Source organism: Lissotriton vulgaris, chromosome 8, assembly GCF_964263255.1.
Source record: "Lissotriton vulgaris chromosome 8, aLisVul1.2, whole genome shotgun sequence".
NCBI lineage: Eukaryota > Metazoa > Chordata > Amphibia > Caudata > Salamandridae > Lissotriton > Lissotriton vulgaris.
This window is the reverse complement of record NC_141696.1, coordinates 1,253,598,716-1,253,622,416: the sequence shown is the minus strand read 5'-3', so window position 1 is coordinate 1,253,622,416 and position 23,701 is coordinate 1,253,598,716. Positions and strand designations below refer to the sequence as shown.

Below are 23,701 nucleotides of genomic sequence, written 5' to 3'. Positions count from 1 at the left end.
TTAATTAATGGGGCTTTATGTCAGCCTTTTTTAGTCACAGGTGTGCTGTAGTGCCATTCACATTTACTTCCACCCATCACAGAATACAGCATGGGGTACAGGCTTGTCCTACATCAGTCATTGGCTTACCTGAATGTGAGTGATGGCATTCGGCTCCTGCACAATGTGCCCATGTCTGTAATAGGTTGTCCCCTTCAATGTTAGGGACCATTGGTGCAATGTGAGCTTTTAAAGTTATCTATATGCCTATATATATATTGGCTTTTAGACAAAGCTTGCTTTACTTAGGCTAGAGACCGACAGATCCCCCAACAGTGCTACAGGGCTTCTCTCATGTTTCATGTGTCTTCATACAAAAATCATTCACAAACAAAATCAGCATTGGTAAAGTCAAAAGGCAGGCGGTCACTGATGACCTATTGGCTTTGCCATTGTTGGTTGGCTTATAAGGTCTATGGAGGGAATCACCGCAGACTTTGTGAGACAAGTGAGTGAATTAGAATGATATGATTGCTGCTACATCTTTGGACAGCTAATCCTGATCTAGAGAACCAAAGGCCCTACATTTTGCGATGTTTTTCTGTCAAGCAACATACTTTTATAGACATGCATATCATCCATCTGTCTGCAACTGAGTGTGCAGAGGGTAGAGGAGGCCTCTTTTGCAGACACCATCACGAGAACCTACCCGACAAAAGATGAGAATCCTAAAGGAAAAATGTACTATAGAAACTGTCCGAAATTCTGTTAAAGGAAAAAGAATCTGAGCTTCTGAACAACTAACCCAAGACTTCAGAGAAACCAATATTTGATAAAAACACAACATCTTCTCTCCTTTTCAAGACATATTTTAAAACTCTTTGACCATTTTAAAAAGAAAAACATCCGAAAAATGCAGCACCGTTTGGAGGACTCACTGTGATGGTATGATAAGAGTTTGGGGCTATAGGTTTTCCTTAGCTTTTGTTATTTCGTTGACCTGTAAATTACATAGTACTATTAGGCAAATCAGTCAAACGCATGTTATGTTCCCTGGGTGACTGCAGTTGTCAGGAGGCCCTATCAAGTTTCAAACATATAATTTGCCAGTTAGCACAGCTCTAAGTACACAGTACTCGGTTTGAAGGTACTGTGTTATCATGGGTATATATGTGATGGTTGTAAGTGTCTATCAGATCTGGTTCTCTTTTTTCAATAAACTGTGGCTTGATTTATTCAGCTAATATTATCTTTTTACCTTTCAGTACCTTATTGGCCCTGGGGAAACAAAGGGAGAAGATTTTTCTTGGTCTAGTATTCAATGGACATTGTGGATGGTTCGGATTGTGTTGATGTCATATTTTCTTAATGTAATTCAGATTATTATTGTTTAGGGTTGCTGTCACAGTAGTAGCTTAGATAATATTGTAACTGATGTTGCTGCTCAGAGCAAGTACTGAATATTTTACTATGATAAGATAAATGTGATAATGGTATTTAAACACACGAAGTTGATGTGCTGTTCCAAAGCAATTATTTTCAACGGTTATGAAACAATCTAGATCATGCCTAATCTGTTCTTTAAAAATACAAGCACGAAAGTACCATTTAATTAGATCCTGTGAATTGTGACATTGACAGACAACCGACGAAGAGATTGACAGACATGTATATATTCAGGTGGGGTGGAATAGGTGAATGCACAGTTTGTGAAAACACTGAAGAGAAGGATCAACAGACAGATGATTGGATGAAGAGACACAGATAGATAAAAGAATTAAGTTAGGTTGGTGGGACAAACTATGAGCTAGGTGCAAAAAACAAAAGCTGACGTGTAGAAATAGGAAGTCAAACTGACTGATACAGTGCAAACAAATTCAGTTGATGAGACAAGACAGATCGGCAGATGCATACAAGTCAGGCAAAAAAATGCAGGCATGTGAATAGATGCAAAGATCCTTTATCTAGACCTAAATATGAGAACCCACCAACAAACATACCTGTTTTGATTCAAGAAATTCCATTCCTTTAGCAACTTGGTAAGAAAAACAGAGTAGATCCTCATACGTGAGTATATTTATTTCTTCCTCTTCATATGGCCTTCTGTTTTCATAGGTCATACTTTCTGTGGAAGAGAGCCATACTTTTTAGAAACCGCATAGCTGTTTGCATAACTGCAATATCGGTTTTGAATAATTCATTTTCAAGTAGTCCATATATTGCATGAGGCATTTAAACATTCAAACAATTATCAACAAAAAAACTAAGGGGCATATTACCAACAACTAGCGATAATTTTTGTCTCTAACTTGTTTAGAGACAAAAATTATCGCCGCACATCGGCGATTTTTATCGCAGATAAACCTTGCTATTAGCAAGGTTTATCGCAAATGCGATAAAAAACGGCCGCAATGCATGGATATCGCTGAAAAGTCAGCGATATTCATGCATTATCGAGCAAATGCTCTTAGTCATGTTATCCACCTCCCATTGGATAACATGGCTAAGAACTGCTCAGGGCAGGTGATAGCTTTTGGAGATATTCGCGAATATCTCCAAAAGTTGGTAATAGGAGATAGCGATGTTAGGGACTGTTTCCAGTCGCTAACATCTTGGCACGCCCACTTTGCATGTCATTAGTGATAAATATCACTGACATGCAAAGCGGGGCCCAAGATGGTCGCTATCTCCTATTAGCTGTCACTAACTGGTGTTAGCGACAGCTTGGTAATAGGGAGATAATTTTATCTCCGCTTTCTTGGCTTTTAAAGCCAAAAAAGCGGAGATAAACCCCCTTGATAATATGCCCCTAAGCATTTCAAACATAACGGATGTCTGAAGGATATTCCTTCATAAATTGAACTACAGTCATACATCCATGAAAAAGAAGTGGCAGGGTAAAATATGTGCACAAGCATGTTTCACAATGTCCCAGATTATTAGTTCATAAACGGTGCTCCAAGGACTAGGAGCGGCCACTCAACCCTTCCAAAATTGAAGACAAAGCAGTCTTTCACAATCACTAACAATCACAGTGGTTGTATATTAGGAGTGAGAATGAACCATTTAAGATTATTATTTAGGCTGTTTATTATTTGTTTTGTAGTCCTGACGAAGTCAATGGAAGATTGAGCTTGATACGAAACACGTGTTGGCTACAAGTTTATGTTTGACTCCTGTTGAAATCATAAGAAGATCAGAAATGAAGTGGAAATATCAACTGCAACGCCTGGTGGACATATAAAATTCTTGGATATCAATTTGAAACTGCAGTGGGGAGCTCTTGCCACGAGTGCAGGCCTCCCGCCATGAGTTTGGGCCCTCCTTCATGACTGCGGGACCTCTGCCATGAGTGTGGAGGCCCTTGGTAAATCTGGCCTTTAGTGTGTAGTAGTGTGTGTTGAAAAATAAGGGCATTCTTTTTTTTTTGCAACATTTCTTTATTCATTTTCGAGATCATAACAAAATCAAACAAGTATGCACTTGCAGTGTAAAACATGAGGGATTATTGATAAGTAAAAAACCAGGCAGAAACCGGAGCCAAACTAACATTTGCTACAGGCACCACTATAAAGTACTTCAGAATCAGTAAGAGTACACTAACCATCATAAGTTGTGACCATAGGCGAGACAAGAAGTTTGCTGTGACTACCAAGAGTGGGGACAGCATGGTACCATGGAGGGGGTGTACAAGGGGAGGAGGAATGAGGTGAAGGATGGGGGAGGATTCCTGGTGAGGTAGCGTCTTAACAGAAGATTGAGATAAGGGATAAGGTGCGGTCGCATCTCAAGGGGCCAAGTGAGATTGCCAAGAACAGCGAAAGTAGTATAAGAAGCACATCCCGCCAGTTCCAGAGAGGGAAGGTTGGAAATGCGGAGTCTCAGGCAGGGACAGTCTTATCTATTGTCAAGAAAGGTCCCCACACTTCATTCAAGGAATTCAATTTGTATGTGGCGTATTCATGGCTAGCTCTCTGTGAAGCTGTATCCACCACTCATTATTTGTAAGTGTGGTGGGCTGTCTCCAATGTCTAAGAATGCATAGGTTGGCTACAGCAAGGTAGTCTGCCACCTATCTATGCTCATAGATCATCAAGCCCAGTATGCCCAAAAGATCATATAGGAGGGCTAGTTGTGGGGTGGGGGTAAAAAGGAAGGGATCTTAAAGATGAAAGTGAAACCAGACTGTCCGACCAGTAAATGTAGAGTGTCGGACAGAACCAGAGAATATGATATAGGTTGCGACGATCTACATTGCAATTCCAGCAATGGTCGTGGGGTAGTAAATTGGCCCGTTTGAGTTTCCATGCTAACCAAATACTAGTCATGGAGTACTTTAAAGTAGAGAAACTTCAGTCTGGAGTCCTTGAGTGCCCTGTCATTGCCTTCCAGTAGATTCGTCCACTCCTCCGGTGAGTAGGCCTTGCCCAATATTAGTTGACAAGCTAATCTGGTCGATTTGTTGGAAGGATCAGAGTGTAAGAATTTAGTGAGCATTCCATACAGTTCAGAGACTACTCCACAATTACGTCCCAGAGCATGGAGGTATTGAAGAATAGCCAAGATGGGGAACACCACCAGCTGAGTGCCAAGGATGTCCCGCAAGCAGTGGAGTAGTTGGAGATAGCGTCACTCTGAACTCCGTCCACAGAGCAGGGAATGGCTTGGGCAGTTCACTGTCATACATTCGATCCACCCACTTGAGCCCCTTTGCATGCCAGGATGCCCAAAAGAATGATTTGTCTCCAATACAGAGGGATGCATTGTGCCACAGTAGTGCCTTACAGTTGGGCACCCACAAGTTTGTGTGCCTCTTTCTAGGACAACACCATTGCCACAAGTACTATATTGGAGGCCACCAAATAGTTTGAGGTGGTCAGGTATGTCGGCAAAGATGGAAATGGGACATTGAGAAGAAATTGTTCGGGGCATACCCAGAGGGAGCCTCCCATACACCATACACGCCCCAGCGCAACTTGCGTTCTCTGGGACAACACCTCGTGATGGTCCCCCGAACTAAGCTCTGTAGACAGGGTGGACGTTCCTTCAAAGTCCTAGGAGCTAAGCTATGGAACTCACTGCCGCCACACATCCGTGCCCAAACCAATCTGATCGCTTTCCGGAAAGCACTTAAGACCCATCTCTTCTCTGTCATCTAATTCCTCTGCTGGTTCCCCCCTCCCCTCTGGTATTGGTTAGGTCAGCGCCGGGACGCTCCGTTGCTGGGGCAGCTGTTTGCGCTTAACAAATAAATAACATAAATAAATAACATAATGGGCCCAGGTACAATGCCAGCTTCGATGAATGGAAGGCCAGACCGTAAGATCTCATGTGGGGTAGTCACAAACCCCAGTCTATATATGGGATGCTCAAAGCCTTGGTTTGTACAGCTCCAGATATAGAAGTTGATGTTCACCTCTGTGCCCACTAGGAGTTTGCTAGGGATTCAAAGAGGAAGCATACTAAAGAGGTAGTGGAACCTGTGGGTAACGCCATTTTAACAGTCTGTACCTTCCCCCAAAGGGATAGGTTTAGGTGTTACCACCTCGGACATCCTGCCTTGTGCTTTCTATCATTGGAAGGAGGCTGGCCTCCACCATGTGCGTGAGACCTGCATTGATTTGGACACCCAGAAAGCAGGGCCATACGAAGACCCATCTCATATACTTATGGATGAACTCCGTCGCAGTAGAGTGAGACAAAGGGAGCATCTCTCATTTTGACCAATTAAATTTTGTAGCCATGTAACCGAAAGGAATCGTCAAGATTAGATATTGTTGCTGGTGTCGAGGCACAGGGATGGGAAAATAAGAGTAGAATATCATCTGCATATAGAAGGGCTTTGACCTCTCTCTCTGTGATGTTAATGCCTTTCACCTCCTGCACCTGCAGAAGAGCTGGCCTTGAGGGGTTCTAAGATTGTTAAGAAGAGGTGTGGAGACAAAGGGCACTCCTTATGAGTATCACATCCAACTTTGAAGAGGTCGAATATTGTAGAGAAGGCGTACCTTGCATATGAATCCCTCTCCTAAACCCACGAGACGTGACTTGAAAGAGGCAGCACCACTCCATGTGAGCAAACACCTTCTCAGCATCCAATGAAAGTGCTAGCATTGCAGAGGGGGCATTCTTTGATTGGCATAAAAGATGCACCATTGTCCATAAGTGGTCGCGGGAAATACAGCCTGGAACAAAGCCCACCTGAGACCCATGGATAAGGTGGGCGATTACCTTACCCAGGCATGTTGCCAGCACTTTAGCCATGATTTTCAAATCCCCTTTGTTTAAGCACATCGGGTGGTAGCTGGCACAATCTAACCGGTCTTTGTTGTCTTTAGGGAGGAGAATAATAGTGGCCTTGTTAATTAAAGCCTCCAAAGAGCCCTGGACTTCTGCTTCTGGAATGCCAGAGTCAAAAGGGGCACAAGGAGGTCCTTCACAATCTTGCAGTATTCTCCTTGGGACCCATCTGCTACCTTGGAGGACTCCCATGTTGAGAGGGCAGATATAGCATCAGCCAAGTCTTCATCCATGAACGCCTCTTATGAAAGCACTTGTTCCCCGCCTGATAACACAGGAAGACGTAAAGGAGCCAGCAAGACACTTACCTGAGTGGGTGTGGCCTCTGGGTCCAACTTCTAGAGGGTGGTGTATTATGAAATAAATCGATTCACAATATCAATGGGGTGTATTAAGAGGCTCCTCATAACACCGCGGATTGCTAGAATGGCCAGTGGGGATTCCCTTTAGTTTATTTTGGTGGCCAAAAGCAAGTAATAGTCTATACAAAATTGAATCTCAATGGGGCAAGAGAAGAAAGTGTATTTGTTGTTGCTCAGGTGTAGTTAAAACCAAACACCTACCAACGCATGGTCATCTGCAAGATCACAGAGCAGTGCCCAGTCATTTCGATTATGCACATTACTACACTCAGTCCTATCCAGAATTGTTCAAATCCCCACCCAACAGGCACAGGTGACTTGCTAAGTGGAGACAAGAGCCTGGAAAGCTGCATCAGAAAACAAGCTTTGTCTGTGCTGTGTTCATATATGCAGCCCATAATGAATGTTTTACCCAGGATCGGTAACTTGCCCAAAACCCAGTGCCCCCCACCATCCATCCAGGCTTTAATAGTTTTACACAGGAGACCTTTCCCTATAAGGATTGCCACACCACATTTGTTAAGCAAGTTTTCTCTTGGTCTTTGAACAATCTGCTACTGCTGATGACTGTACCCACCAAATCCCATTTAAGCTTAGGCAACAGGTGGGTCTCCTGCAACAGGGCTATATCAGTATGTTTAGTGTGAAAGTAGGGCAGGATCTTCTTGTGGTGCAGCATGCCATTGACGTTCATGGAGATCAGAGTAAGTGGTGCGGTCAACATGTGATAATATGAGGTACACTCAGGAGATTTACTAGAGAAGAGTCGGGTAGAGGAGAAGGGGACCCACTGGGGAAGGGTGGTGAAAACCTAGTGTGGTCTACCCCACCTGGATTTTACCCCAAGCATCAGCTTCCTCTAAGCTTTGGGTCTGGGCTCGAGCCTGCGCTGGCGTGGCCAGGGCGCCACTTCCATCCACTCCCAGAATTACAAATAAGAGCAGGAATCATTGATACTGAATGTATCGCTACAGGTAGGTTGAGACCCGTTGTTCGTGACTCAGCTTGGGGGTCAATGAGGGGCTGCCGACCAAGTGGGGCCCAAGTGCAAGTCTACAGGGTAGGCCCAGGAAAGTGAAATCCACACACCCTCAGACCTGTGGCCGGTCTGTCTAGAGAGCCTACAAGACATCAGTTCCTTTACAAAGGTGTGTGTTAAGAGGCCAAGTGAAGCATGCTAGCTAAGCGAGTACATCAAACAGTCCCCAAACAGGGGAGAACATCACAAAAGGACAAACTGACAGAAACACAAGACAATATGTAGAAAAAATAATGTGTAAAAGAAGGCAAGCACTGCAAAGTAAGCAACCATGGATTTCCATGCAAAGGGTACGTTCAAGCCTCTCCTATGCTTCCGGCATCACTCACTCCCAGCTTCAAGGGAGACCTCGATTTGTCTCTTTCTCTGTCCTTGTATAATGCGTCCACCACTTGTTGCAGACAAGCTCGATCTGATTCTCTCCTCAATGTGCCCCCTAGATACAAGTGACTGAGCTGGTATCTAGGAGGTTTCCAATGCGGATCCTCCAGATGTGGGGGTGCAGGTGTTTTGCTAATGGTAGTGTCTATCGCAGAATCTCATAGATAATAGAGAAACAGAAATAGATTAAGATCTCCTGGGTCAGTAACTTCCTGGATCTTCCCTTCCACCATCACCTCCATCCTTGCAGGCTTCATTATCTTTGCGCTTCAGATAACTGTGAAGGGCCAGGAACCTCTTGCACTTGGCGTTGGTACCTGAAGACTAGTCTTCAGAGAAAGAGATTTGGTTCCCATCATTCTGAGAAGTTTATGTAGCTTCCTGGCCACTGATAGGATGGCCCTAGTATGTAGGTGATGCAGTGAACAAGATATGATTGGTCATGGGGAGTTGGCCTGAGAGGCAAGATGTGACCTGACTCTTTGAGCTTTTTAAAATTCTAAAGGTTCACGTAGCTGTAGATGGAGGAACGCTGAGATCAGTATATTTAAATAGCCCAGCCTGTCACCCTGTTCTGCCTTTTCTGGATCCCTGTACACCTGGATGTTGTCTCTCTGTGCTCTATCATTCAGGTATGTCATTTTACTGTGGATGGATTTGATGTCTTGCCCCCAGTCCAGCGGGCGAGTGTACTGAGATTCCACCTTGTCCAGTCTATGATTTGCCTTGCCCGAATGTGAATGTATGGAGGACATCCCTTGTTGCATGGATTTCACCTTCCATATAAGGTCTGTCATCTTTGTGTAGACTGTGGAGATGGTCGAGATCTTCTTGAAGAGGGCGTCAATGCTGGTGTCAGGGGAGGCATTGGAGGTGGGTTTTGAGGCATGTTGAGAGCACCATACAGCCTTAGAGAAATGGAACTGATGGTTTGGCTGGCTGCTTCTCAGAAGACATGATGGGGCTACGTGCTAGCCAAGACTGCCCATTATCAATGCAGCCATAGGACCACCCCTGGAGCCGAATCAAGGACAGATAGTAAACAGCTGTGGCAACTCAGGCAATATTTCTCTTGAGGGACACAAAGGGAGCACAGTTCAAAAAGGCATCAAAAGGCATCTGCAGGGGCCCCCCTCCAGGATCTGAGTCTAGCCAGTAAGCTGCTGCATGCTGCACACAGGATTGCCCCCCAGATAAGGCTGTGCACTGTCAATTGTTGTCTGAAGCCAGGGACCCCTGCACGATGTGCTCCAGAGTCCAAATAGGAAACAGTGTGAGTCAATAAATCAGGGCAACAGGAGATGCTCTTATCCCCATGGACAGTCTCCTCAAGGCCGAGAGCATCCGGTGGGAGTGGGACCAGACGAGGCTCTCTACAGTATGAGTTCAGCAAGTAGTGTTTCCAGTGGGCCCCTTCACTCAATGATCAAAAGTCAGGAGCCTTGTGGATGGCCTAGTCAGAGCTGGGTGGCAGGAGAAGGGTGTTTGTCCTACAGAGGCGCTCACCTGTGGCTATCCAGCTCCCCTGACAGGCCCCAGCAGTACCGTAGCAACATGTAGGCAGAGCCATGTATGGTTGCGTAATGGAGTCCCCAGACCACTGACATCACTGCTTTACTGTTTGGCGTGTCTATTCTGCTCTGTGCAGCTCCAAGGGAGACGAGTGACATAGATAACCGGCCACTTGGTGGGCCTGCTGGATGAGTGCTGAAGAGGGCCAGGGGGGCCAGGCACTGTGCCTACCTAGCATTTGGTCATTGTCCCACGCAACAGCGGCAGCACCATATTCGGAATGGAAATTGGTTCCTCAGGGCAGCAGTGCTGATGGCACATCTCCCCTGTACACAGGTAGCAGTAGCAACAAGCCCTTTGAGTGGGTGGATAGGAGGTACAAGGCCAGCTCCTACATGGAGCTCTGACAGGGAGCTGCCATCTTGGCCAGCCCCAAGCTCCGCCTCCCAGGGCATGTATTTTCGACTATGACCAATATACATCTTTCACTTCAAACTGTTTTCACTGAGATTGATTGACTAATAGTTTAGGGCAACCTCAATACATTTCCAGACTCATTCTAAAGATGAATTGGAATATTTACCCTATATTTATGAATGATTATTGACCAATCCTCAAGATGCACACTGGCAAGCTTTACAAGGTAAATACACACCATAGGAGGTGTGCACATGTTCTTTTTGGAGTTAATGGTCCACAGCCAGAAACAAGTGTGGTCAATACCACCACAGAATACTGGAGTTGTGACTAATAAACTACATTTTATTCAATTTGCCATAAGAGAAACACTAGTATAAGAAAATAACAAATAAGTGATAGGAACAATAAAATAATGAATCAATTAACACTAATGATATAAAACCAATGCTTTCATTCAACTTTCATTTGGCAGAAGTCAGCTAGAACAAGGAAAAACATATATAAGGAAAAAATAAGAAGAAAATGTAGCAGTGTATACACCTTCTCTATTGATACCATGCATTAAGTGCCCCACAGATATCAAATCAAAATGATTATTCTGACCTAAGCGTGAATACTTAATGTTGTCATATCTAGACAGCAGAGACGAGCATGATGCAGTCCTTCTTTTGTAGGAGTTGTAGGAACTCTCAAAATCAGTGCATTGCCAATGGTGAAAGCTCGAGAAACCTATTGCTTGCTTTCAGATGTTAGGTTCAAATCACTAGGAAACATTTGCAGCATTGCCGAGAAGAGTTTGGCGATCTGTGCATATCTGTATGTCTAATTCTTTCTTAGTTTACTTTCTTTATTATATACAGGTCAAGATACATAAAAAATCATTTACCGTTTGATTCTTCTCTACACAGAAAATTCAGTGATAATGTGCTCCTCGTTGACACCAGGAACCCACTTACAAAAACACAATACATTATGAGTATCTGTACCATTCACTGGTCTGGGTTGTAAACAATGAAATAGTTATAGTTTAAATAAGAAAGGGCAAATATTAAGTAGGACCTAGATGTTATATTTGAATGGATTCAATTTAAAAGATTTTCTAGCTAAGTTTTATTCAATCTAATACACCTCTTCCATCAGCCTTCGACTGATCTGCATCATTATTGTTCTGCTGATACTTACTGCTCAAATTGCTCTGGACTCAGATACAGTATTGAAATGGAGTGCACCAAGGTCTCCCAATACTAAGCGTACCCTACAGAGCTTTGCCCTATCTTCTGTGTTTTACAAACACCCAGATATTCACAGCGTTTGGCCTCCTAAAAAATAGTTTGTGAATAAAAAAATATTTATTTTATTCCTTTCCAAAATTTTGTTTTTGTGCATCACGTTATATTTATTTTTAAAACCCCAGACAATGAGTTAATTCGTATTTTTCAGATAAAGTACATAAAAACAATATATCACCTATATCTTGAGTGCTCATCTATATTTGAGCGCACATCCATCGTGAACGCAAAGATGTTTTTAAAAGTTTATTATATTTTGCACCCCACAAATTCATTATCTGTTTGTTTGATCATCACTGTTTGGACAGTACATTTAATTAGCTTGACAACAATAACCAATATTCATTCACACTGAAATGTATAGAACAATTGGATTTTCTTTCAATGACGTACAGTAACTTACCTTCCTCTGAGTAATACATACTTTCATCCATCCCGGGAATGAAATCCAAGTCATGTTTTATCCGTTCATCAGTAGCTTCATCTGTCCTGCTCACTGCCATGTATGAGTCATTTTTCAGTGACTTTCCTCTTCTAACATTCGTTGCAGGTCCCAACAGGTCCAGAGACAAAGGTAAAATATTAAAATAAGCAATTATTACTATAAGCAATGAGTAGGAAGATATACAGGGCTTACTCATGAAGCATTTACACTCAAAAAGGGTTGTCTTAGCTATTCTCAAGATCTATTTTGTGTAACATAAATGTTATACCATTACCTCTTGCTCTCACAAACTGGAGAAAAGGTGGGGAGTCGTCTGCTGATGCGGTAATTTCCTCTTCCACCTTATCACAGGTTTAACTCTATCAAGACCCATGGGAAGCAGAAGAGAGACAGGTACACTAACGTTCTCTCTTCACTTTCTGCCTATTCCCGGTCTATTGCATGACTATCTTGTGTCTCCTCCCTTCAACCCTGCTGACTTTCCTGAATTTACACAGGGTTGAGGGAAGGATGCCATTTCCTCATGCTCATATTATTCTCCTGCCTCCTTGCAGTCTTGAGGGACACCTTTGAAGTAAGGGAACTGCACCTGCACTTGGTAGCTGCTCTTTCAGTCTTACACAGATGTTGCCAGAGCAGTGGTGAGTCCTCCTACTCTTTGAATGAGTGTGGACGCCCAGCCCTCAAGGCGTGACTGTCCGAAAGCGTGTAAAGATAAGAGATATGGCTTACCGCCTATGACTGATGCTGGGACTTTGCTACATGGATTCATGATCTTTTTTGCACAGAGCACTGCTTTCCTTGGAGGCTGTTGAAGGACATTTGGAATATGTAGAAACATGACCTCGAACTGAATGATTTACCAATCCAACTCCTTATCCTGGCAGTTTAAGTGGTATTTAGACACAATATCAGAAACAGAAATATTGTGGGACGTAATATTGTGTCAAGAATATCGTGGGCAACAATATAGTGAAGGGAAGCTTCTATAGGTAAGTAAAGGTTTACAATATATAACTCAATATCCATGTACCTTGACAATATATATATATATATATTCCCTGAAAAAACAGGTTTCAGGCACGTTATAGTTAGATATTAGCATTTAAAAAACCTTAGAAATTTACAAAAAACCAGGTTTCAGGGACATTATAGTTATTTAGACATTTCACTCATAGGAAACCATAGAAATTCCCCTGTTATAGTTAGTTCAGCTAACTATAGCTCATGCCCCCGCAACGCACTGCTGATGACTTCACATATTACATCATTCATGACATGGGGCCCTATTCAAAGAATGAACTTAAGATTCAATCCTAAACTTACTACTATTTTGATATTCACAGAATGCAATTACTACTTTTGGCATTCACAGAATGAACTTACTACTTTTGGTATTCATAGAAGTTAGGATTTTGTCTTAAGTTTGTCTTAAGACAAACTGAAGACAAACTTAAGACAGACTTAAGGCAAAATCCTAACTTAAGTCTGTTTTAAGTTTGTCTTCAGACAAACTTAAGACAAAATCCTAACTTCTGTGAATACCAAAAGTAGTAAGTTCATTCTGTGAATGCCAAAAGTAGTAAGTGCATTCTGTGAATACCAAAATAGTAGTAAGTTTTGGATTGAGTCTTAAGTTCATTCTGTGAATCGGGCCCATGGTCAGTGACATCACTGATGACATCACTGATGACATCTCAAATGACATCACTGATGACATCATCCAGTGACTGTGTATTTCTGTAAAGTTTAAATATGTTTTATATATATGCCAAGGTGTATTGAAGAATGAGTGGGTGTATAAGTGTCTGGATGAAGGATTTAGAAGGTGCGTGACTGACTGTATAAGTGAGTGATTAAATGTGTCTTACTGAATGCATGAGTTAGTGACTAAACTGTCTGAATGTGTGTATCAGTATGTCTGTTGTTGTGTAAGCTGCTGCATATGTTGGTCAGTAGCTACATGAGTGTATATGGGTTATTGATTGGTTGCCTGAGTATTTGTATGGGAGACTGAATGTGTGTGTGGGTGGGTGGGACGTGTGTGACTGTGCATAGATGTGTGAGTGGTTTATTCACTGGGTGTATGGGTTCAAGAGTGCATTTGGAAACAGCTGTATGGGCGGGTGTGTGTGTGTATGGGTGTGTTGGTGAGAGATTAGATGTGTCAGTGGTACATGTCCAAGTAACTACATATGTAAAAGGCAGTGTATGTGAGAGTTGGAGTATTTAGCCTCTTCGAGTCACAGTGGGCATGTGCTGATGACGGCTGGGAGCTGTCATGACCACACCCGCAATTTGAATGTTCAGCACTGCGGTGGAATTCGCACCGCAGTGATGAGGTTAAATGACTATACGTGAGAGTCAGTGATTGTGAGAGTGGCTGTATGGATGAATGTGTACTTTTATCAGTGATTGTATAAGAACATACATATGTGTTAGTATATGTTTGAATAAGTGAGGTGGTGTGTGTATAACTGTATAGATGAGGAAATGGGAGTGTGATTGATTCTTTGCATGACTGACTAGGTGTGTGAGTAACTCCATGGATGAGTGGCGGTATGTGAGTGTCTGTATAGGTGTATGAGTGCATATGATAGTGTTGTATTGATGAGTGACTGTATATATGAGTGATTGTATGGGTGAATGAGTGGATGTGTGTGTAGACCTAGGAATCAGTCAGTGCGTATGTAGTAACTGGTATTGGTGTGTCGATGGTTTCGAAAATGGTAGTCTGTATTTTACAGTGGGTGTATCAAAGATTATATTAGAGTGTGAGGAGGTGCATCAGATTTTGACATGGATTATGTCACCAGTGATGTAATCAGTGATGTCACTTGAGATGTCATCAGTGATGCCATCAGGGATGTCACTGACATGTCATGAATAGTGTAATATGTGACGTCATCAGCAGTGCATTGCGGGGGCACAAGTTAGAGTTAGCTGAACTAACAATAACGGGGGAATTTCTGTGGTTTTGTACGAGTGAAATGTCTAACTAACTATAACGTCCCTGAAACCCATGGTTTTTTCAGTGAATTTCAATGGTTTTTAAAATGCTAATTTCCAACTATGCCTACAAAGTTAGGTCATGTGAAGAAAGAGGAAAAAAAGCGCAGAAAGAAGCAAGACAAATGCTGAAAGAGGCAACAGAAGTCCAGAAAGACGAAGAAAAGTTCAGGAAGAAGCAAGAGATGTGCAGAAAGAACCAACAGAGGAGCAGAAAGTCCTCCTGTGCCCCCAACTTTTTAGTGATGGGTACTGGTGGTAACTGACTCTGACTAACCAGGACCGGAGCCAATGCAATGCTAAAAGACACTTAAAATACAGCAAAAACACCTACATACACTAGAGAACACTATATGTTGGGGTACCCCTGTAATTAGCATGACCTCCTCTGAATTTGCCATGAGTTAGTGCCTGGGTCATTGCATGAGTTCATGGGTAGTGACTGGATGATTAGAGTGCTGCAAGGACAGTGCATGGTGATTTTATTACTGCTTGGGTTTTGGCGGAGTGATTGGATAAGTACATGATGCTGGATGGCTGATTTGAGGAGTGCATGGGTAGTGACAGGGCGATGGCTGGACTGCATGGGTACTGCTCAGGGTATTGTAGCAGTGCATGAGTCAGTGCATGGGTCATTCCATGAGTACATGTGTACTGACTGGAAGATTAGAGTAATGCAGGGAGAGTGTATGGTGAATTTATAAGTGCTTGGGTTTTGGCGGAGTGTTCGGATCAGTACATGGTGCTCGTTGGGTGATTGGAGGAGTGCATGGGTAGTGACAGGGCGATGGCTGGACTGCATGGGTACTGCTCAGGGTATTGTAGCAGTGCATGAGTCAGTGCATGGGTCATTCCATGAGTGCATGGGTAGTGACTGGATGATTCGAGTGCTGCAAGGAGAGGGCATGGTGAATTTAGAAGTGCTTGGGTTTTGGCGGAGTGATTGCATAAGTACACACTTGTCACATCAGGGCCGCCCCCTCCCTTCACTACTGTGCAAATGCGTCCCCCTGGCAGGTTTTAATTTGGGGGATGTTATGTTATGTTATGTTATAAAAGTATTTCTAGAGCGCACTATCACCAATTGGTTGCTTGGCGCTATGATCAGTAATAACATGAACATAGAGGGAAGAGGATTATTGGAATGCTTGTCTGAACAGCCAGGTCTTCAAGGCTTTCCGGAAGGAGAGGAGATCCTGACAATTCCGGGTCTCCGACGGGAGAGAGTTCCACAGGCGGGGGGCAAGGGTGGCAAACCTGCGGCCTCCTGCGCGTTTTAAGTTGAAAGAAGGTGGCTGCAGGAGGTTCTGGTGGAGTGAGCGAAGGTTGCGGGGTGGGGTGTATTTGGAAATCAGGTTGTTGATGAATAATGGGCTTTTGTGGTATAAGGACTTGAAGATTATACAGCCGGTTTTGAAGGCACATCGCTGGGCCACAGGGAGCCAATGTAGTTTCTTAAGGAGGGGAGTGGCTGCCTGGCGCCTAGGTTGATTCAAAATTAACCTTGCTGCATGATTCTGTGCCATCTGGAGTCGCTTCACTAGGTAGTTGGGAAGACCTAGGTAGATGGAGTTAGCGTAATCCAGGTGGGACAATACAGTAGCGATCACCACTTGGGTGAGTGCCTCGGATGTAAGCAGGCGGCGTACCTTCCGAATTTTCTTCAGTTGGAAGAAACACTTGGAGACCACTTGATCAACTTGGGTTTTGAGGGATAGGTCACGGTCCACAGTGACTCCTAGTGTTTTGGCTGACAAAGAGGGTGTTGGGGCTTGGCCCAGTTCGGGAGGCCAGTAATGCGGGCCCCAGAACTTACTACTCTCGCCGGTCAGGACTAATTCCGTTTTGCCCGGATTTAATTTAAGCTGGTTTTGGTCCATCCAGGTTTTAATGAAATTCATTGTGGACTGGAAGTGCCGTATAGAGTCTTCGGAGTTATCGATGGTGAACAGCAGCTGTAAGTCGTCTGCGTAGTTGAAGACTCTCACCTGATTGTCTCTCAAGGTCTGGATCAGAGGGAGTATGTACAGGTTGAATAGGTGAGGAGATAGGGAGGAGCCCTGTGGCACTCCGCAGGAGATATCCTGTTTGGTGCCCATTAAGTCGCCAAGGCGTAGAGTTTGGTTGCGGCCAGTCAAGAAGGATCTCAGCCAGCCGGCTGCAAGATCCCTGGATTAATTCCCTTAGAATCCTGAGTGTCCCTGGGGCCAACTAGCCCGCCAGATAACTCCAGTAAGTGCCACAGAGCTGCGTTACAGAGAGGTGTAAAAAGGGCCTTGGCCTCTGAACACTTCTCTGCAACGCAGCTCCCTGGCCCCCCTCCTAGGCCACTCATGGCCCCAGGGACCCTATCCCCCAGGGCCTGGCCTTTCTGTTGGGGACCGTGGGGGCATTGCTTTTCCACACGGGGAGCTGCTGACATGCCGCTCCCCTTGTGGAAAAGCAATCTGGTTTGGATTTTGTAAGCAAGAGCAGGAAACCTGCTCTCACGTACAAAATCCAAACCAGTGCTTGCTATGACAGGGCGGGAGCCGCACGGCTCCCACCTTGCCATAGCAAACAGCAGTGTCCTGGGGGTTGGCACCCCGGGACATTGCAGGAGCCAGCCCTGGGGGGAGCGGTCCCAGGGTCATAAAAGGGCTCCACGAGGGGGGTGCGCGGCCCCCCTCACTAGAAGTGCAAATCCCCGGGGAGCTGGCGGTCCCCAGGGTCTGTGGGGAGGCTTGTGCTCTCCCCACACATTTGTTAAAATTTAAACTGAGCCCCGGGAAGGTGGTGGTCCCTGGGGCTTGGGGGTCTGTAACGGACCCCCACATTTAAATATACAGTGCCCCGGGGAGGGCGTGGTCCCCGGGGCGTGTGGGGAGGCTTATACCCTCCCCACAATTGTAAAATTTTTATTTAATTTTTAACCCTTCCCCTGCTGATGACGGAACCGCTCCGTCATCAGCTACGGTTGGGCTGTGCTGATGACGGAGCGGTTCCGTCATGGCCCGGGCGCCGCGCCTGCGTGGCGCGTTCTATTGAGCGGGGCGGTCCATGACGGAACCGCTCCGTCACGAGCACAGCTCAACCGCGGCTGGTGACGGAGCGGTTCTGTCACCAGCATACGGCCGCCCCGCCCCGTTAGCGCTGCGGCGGAATAGCCGCCGCAGCGAAAGGGTTAAATATTGAAATTAACCCCGGGGAGGTGGGGGTCCCCGGGGCTGCGGGGGGGCTGGGTGCCCCCCTGCAACTCATAAATCTTGCCCTGGGAAGGTGGCAGTCCCTGGGGCAGTGTGGGAGGGATTGGGCCCCACCCCACACATTTTTTTGAGTGCCCCGGGACCTGGCCCACCCTGGGGCTTAAATACAACAAACATGGGAGCCCGAGCTTCATTTTTTTTCAATTTTCTCGCCTGTATTTGCTACCCCAGCGCAAATTCGTCTGATTTAAAAAAAAATGCTCTTTTTGGCCCTGGGGGTCCTTGTGGGACTCCCATAGCAGGTCTAGGGGGTTAGGGTGTTTCTACCCTGCCCCTTTTCTTTTTTTCACTTTTGTTTTTCTGTTTTCTTGTAACTCGGTTCACCGAGTCACAAGACCGAGTCACAAGATGGCTGCCAACACTTCCTGGTTTGGAGTGTTGGCAGCCAATAAGAATAAAGCTCGTGGTCGGGAGGGGTCGCGACTCCACCGCGGCCATAGATATCAAAACTTTTTTAAAAAAAAATTCTTAGCAACTACTGAACGGATTTACACCATTTAAAAAAAATTTGCTTTCTCATCCAAGCACTCCCTTTTTGCCAAATTTGGGGTAATTCCGTTCAGTAGTTTTGGCTGTAGCTTTGCGCAAAGGTTCCTATGGGAAATTGATGTTTTTTACTCTTATTTTTTTTATTTCTCAGCAACTACTGAACAGATATAACCATTTAAAAAAAAAGGTCGCTTTCTGAACCAAGGGCTACCTTTTTTGTCAAATTTGGGGTAATTCCGTTCAGCAGTTCGGTCTTTAGCTGGTCTCAAAATTTCCTATTTCCCCATGTTAGAAACTAACATGGGGAAAATGCATTTTGGGACCCCCATTTTTCTCAGCCCCCGCTTGACGAATCACCTCAATACTTTCAGGATAGGAGCTGACCTGGATAGACTTTTTGTTCCAGAGAATTTCGCGAAGATTCGTCAAACAACACCAAAGTTATTAGCAAATGCTTTTTCTATGGAAACTAGGTTTTAACTATTCTTAACTCCACATATATGTACCTTGACGATATATATATATATATATATATATATATATATATATATATATATATATATATATATATATATGCTGCGAGGCTCGCCTATATATATATAGGGAAGAGGATTGAAGATGACGGCTGTGGGGTTTCCAGATTGCAGATTGGGGCGGTCTAGCCGACTGCCAGCACGTATGTCTGAATCCTGCAGCCAGAAATGTTTTCCCCAATATACTGGCGCCCATTGGTGACTGGGCACCGTGGATGCAGATGCGAAAGCGGTGTGGTTGGTTTCGGCATATTGAATTTATTTTCATCGGTCTCCTCCGACCCAATAGATGTGCCCATGACTTTGCTAGTTTTCATGCTATTCGCACTTGTTGACACTAAAGATATTTTTCTGCAACTGCTACCTTGACTATAGACTTGCGACCCTCATTAAGGAACATTTATTCGGTCTTTGGCAGAGCCTACAGAACAAACACTTGTATTTTTGAACTCACACATTGATATGGATTAATGGACTTTGGGCCATATGTATCAAGCAAATTAGCATTCGCAAAGGCCGAAATTCGCAGAATTTCGGCCTTTGCGAATGCTAATGTGCTAAATGGTATGTATGACACATTTTGGCAGCAAAATATTGAATCGCAAAATTTGCTATTCCTTATTTTGCGATTGCACTTAAGGAATCGCAAAATGTGCGATTCCTTAAATGCAATGTATCAACGGAAAATTAATGCAAAAATGCCCATAAGGATTCGCAAATTACCACCAACTTCTAGTTGGTGGTAAGTTGCAAATTCTTTTAAAAAAGCAATTTATTTAAAATCGAAATGTGCCATTTGACGCTCATACATGCCCTTAGGGCATGTATGGGCGCCATATGCCAACACATGTCATTTTCAAGGGTGCAGCAGGGTGTTCCTGTGACACCCCTGCACCCTTGAAAATATTCCTAAATTGCGATTAGCAAATTGCTAATCACAAATTTCCCCTTCATTCCTTTGGGCCTCCTGGCCCATAGAAATGAATGGGAAATTTGCGATTAGCAATATGCTAATCGCAATTTAGGAATGTTAAGGAATCGCTAAAAAGAAGCGGTTTCCTACATACATACCATTTTGCGATTTCTAAATAGCGAATCCTTAAAAATCGCTATTTAGAAATCGCAAATGGTCAGGATGATACATATGGCCCATAGTTTTTGCAAGGCCACTTACAGGGGATTATAGGCTTTGTAGTTCCATAGAGAGAAGTAGTTCTACCCGGAGGCCAGCATGATGGTTGAAGTTGAACGCAGCTGGTGTAATTGGATTGCTACGAGCCTGTTTGTTCAAGTATGCATATGCATTCATGTATTCAGATCAGTCTTGCTCTGTAGGCCATGGCCGTACTCTTAACTTGAGGAACTATGTTCTGTGTTAGCAACGAGGCAGTGTGGTGTCTACTAAAGAATGTGATCGTTATTCATAGCATGATTTTTTACTCACAGTATCACTTTTGGTTACTCTTTTATTTCATGAATTAATTTTGTGTGGGCAGCATGTCCTGAGAGTCTTGGCACCATTTATCTGATGAACATTAAAACTCCGTGGATTGTCATTACAACATGCTTACTCCCTGGGCAGAGTACATGTACACATAATTCCTGTGCTTGAATTTACTAAAGAATTTAGAGTTTCATCTGAGGTAAAACATGCAGATTGTGCACTAAGCTGTTAATTTGTATCTATTAACTTTAGGCACTTTGCACTTTATATTTATGTCGTCAATAGCATGTTTTACCAGTTCAGTTTCCAATTGCTTAGTCCATTCTTTATGTCCATGTATGCCTGAATGGGAGACTATTTAAACATGCACTTCTTTGCGCCAAGTAGATTGATAAAGCCTGCTGTGCAGGCGAAACGCGTCTCTCTTTTCAATGCAGGGTCGAGGGAGACCTGAATTATAATAAATGAGCCTTATCCCTAGTTACCTGAGAACGTGCCTCTTCTTTGTTGAAGTTGGATTGTAGATATATATATATGAAGTGGAATTGTCTCAAGGTAAGAATCCCTAGGAAACAGATAAAGCGATGGTGCAATATTTTTATTTAATGCCCAACACCACCGCCGCCATAATGCGTTTCAGCCCGCGTAGGGCTTTGATCACATGATATATATATATATATATATATATATATCATCAAGGTACATAGATGTGAAGTTAAGAATAGTAAATCTGAGGGGAGGAGCCAAGCTCGCGACCGAGATGGCCGCATTGTAGCTCGGCTCCATCAACCTCCCGCCTGAAACGTATATCCTGTACTTCATCCTGCCCCGAGGAGACACATTTGGCGGAATATGGGAATGTGAAACGCTGCTCGCACTTACCGTCTGGCCTGGGGGCTCCGGGGTGCCGCGGATCTGGAGTTGTGCTCTTGTTTGCTCCGTAGCCTCCGCCGCGTGCGGGTCGGGTACTCGCCTGTGACGCTTGGCCGGAGCGGGACATCGACGCCGGCCCCAGGTGGAGGAGGGGGGCCGGCTGAAGAGGCCATTGTGCGGTTGTGCCGGTGGCGACTGACCGGGCCCGGTCTGGTGGCCCGGGGGCTTTGTTGCGGGGCGCGGCCCGCCTCGGACGGGGGTAGACCGTACAGGAGGCTTGTCCCCCCTTTGTTGTCCTGTCCGGCCATCTTGAAGCCCTTCGCCCGGAATCGGCGGCCGGCGCCCGTGAGACGGTGGCGCCGGCGACCCCTTGTTTTTGGCGGCCCATCTTTCTGCACCAAGATTGCCATTACCGGGGCTCGACGGAACTTCGGTGGGCCTTATTCGACGACCCGGTCTGAAAGTTGAGGAGCGGAGTGTCCCTGCTGCACTGACAAAATGGCGGCCGGCGCCCTGGGTCTCCGACCTGTTTGGGACGGCGAGTCTGGTCTGTCGAACTGCACGATGGCTGAAGCTAGTGGGAGTGAGCCCACGATTGGCGATGTTCTCGCCGCCCTATGTTCTTGCCGTGCGGCCATGGCCTTTAACGCAGCTGTGCAGGATAGCGGTTCTGCCACCATGCCTGTTGGGCCGTCCCCCGTGAATGCGACCCGACTGAAGAAGTGTGCTGCTTTGCCTCCCTCGGCTGTTGCAGAGAGTGATGCCGCTGCTCATCTGGGAGACCGTATGTCTGCGACCCCGAACCTCCAGGAAGTTTTGATTGTGGCGGACGTGGGTGAGGGCCCCATGTCGGGGCCCGTCCAGGTCAGTCTGGCTGGGGAGCTTGGTGCTGTTTGACTCGAACTGCTTTGGTGGGGCCCCACGGCTGCCCCGCGGGGGATACCTCGCCCCCTTGGGCGGCGGGACCGCACCCAGTCTGTTTGCTGCTCCTGATGCTGCTCTTTGACAATTTGGTCTTCTGCCGCCATTGTTTGCATTGCTGCTCGAGACTGGGATCCCCTGTTCTGTGCCCCTGGCCTGCCTTGTTTCGATCCTGTGTACACTCCATGCCGAACTGCTTGCTGTATTCTATTTTACTGTGTACTAAAGTTATGACCAAGAGAGGACAGGGGTGAGACAGAACTGCTTCGGCAGACTGCTAATTACTGTATGGAGATACGGACTGCTCGCAGCTGTAACAATATGACCGATTCCTCTTCATGTTCCTGATATTTGAGGTTGTGTCGATCTCGTTTCGATGTGGGTTTCAGCAGTGCTAAGGCGGGGGGTAGGAGCTGAATGTACGATTGCAGACCTCCTCTCCCACTGGTTTTCTTTCCCCCCTTCCTTCTCTTTTTGTCTGTTGTGTTCTTTTCTCACTTTCTGATTCTTCTATATTTCAGGTTCCGCTTAGGGCGACAGGCACGCTGCTGGGGGGGTTGGCCGTAGCCTTCTGCAGGGGTGCAGGGTGGTGTGGGAGGGATGGGATCTTTATATTGTCCATTCTTCTTGGTTCTATGGCTCTTTTGTATCCCTTTATCGCGACGCTGTGTCTGCGCACGTCCTCCATGGAGTGTTAGCCGGCAGTGTGGGGTATGACTTCCTCACGTACATACAATGATAGCACATATATCATGTCTTACTCGCCTCGACCCCGATCGTGGGTCTCTGGGAACTTTATTCGCCATGGGACGCATATAGCGGTGCTGCGTTCTTTCTTTCCTGTTTTTAATATTCCTTTTTTTGCCCTTCCCCCCTCTTTTTCCCTTTATTTGGGATAGTATAGTAGATGGCTATCTTAGCGTTGCTGTTCTGATTCCTCTGAACTGTACCAGCACACATTCAGGTGGTGACGGGTGGATGGTGGGCAGCGGTGGGAACTGATTTGAAACGGGGTGACTCTATGTTGACTTTTGCCAATTGCTGCTATTACTTCCGCTTCTCACTGCTCCTTTGTATTGATGCTTTACCAACTGCCCGCCATAGGACGTCAGATGTCAAAAGTTGCTACTGCTCCTGCTATACTTCCTATTATATTAAAAAATTAACCTTCCTTAATCCTGCTCCTAGCGGCAATACTTGGCCTTTTAATGGTGATTGCTTGTTTATATACTGCTGAAAAACTACTGGGGAATTCTAATGCTGACTTTGTGCGCCTATAATGTGTCGTGGCCGGCCTGATTGGTTGTAGGCCCGTATTTGTATGCTTCTACTTGCACAATAAAGGTTTTCAAAAATTAAAAAAAATAAAAAAAAGAATAGTAAATCTATAATTATCTATTTTGCACTTACCTTCTTGATTATTGTGGTCTTTGATATTTTTGACACAATATTCGCTCAAC

At 45.0% G+C, this 23,701-nt stretch overlaps 1 protein-coding gene across 1 annotated transcript in view; it reads right to left on the bottom strand.

Annotated features, from left to right (window-relative positions):
• Positions 1-23,701, bottom strand: part of FLT3 (fms related receptor tyrosine kinase 3) — a 496,362-nt gene that overhangs the window by 101,126 nt on the left and 371,535 nt on the right. Inside the window, exons 18-19 of the mRNA XM_086933459.1 lie at positions 11,686-11,816; positions 1,980-2,104 (exon numbers count right to left, since the gene is read on the bottom strand). Of these exons, the coding sequence (XP_086789585.1) occupies positions 1,980-2,104; positions 11,686-11,816 (256 nt within the window). The remainder of the gene's footprint in view (positions 1-1,979; positions 2,105-11,685; positions 11,817-23,701) is intronic.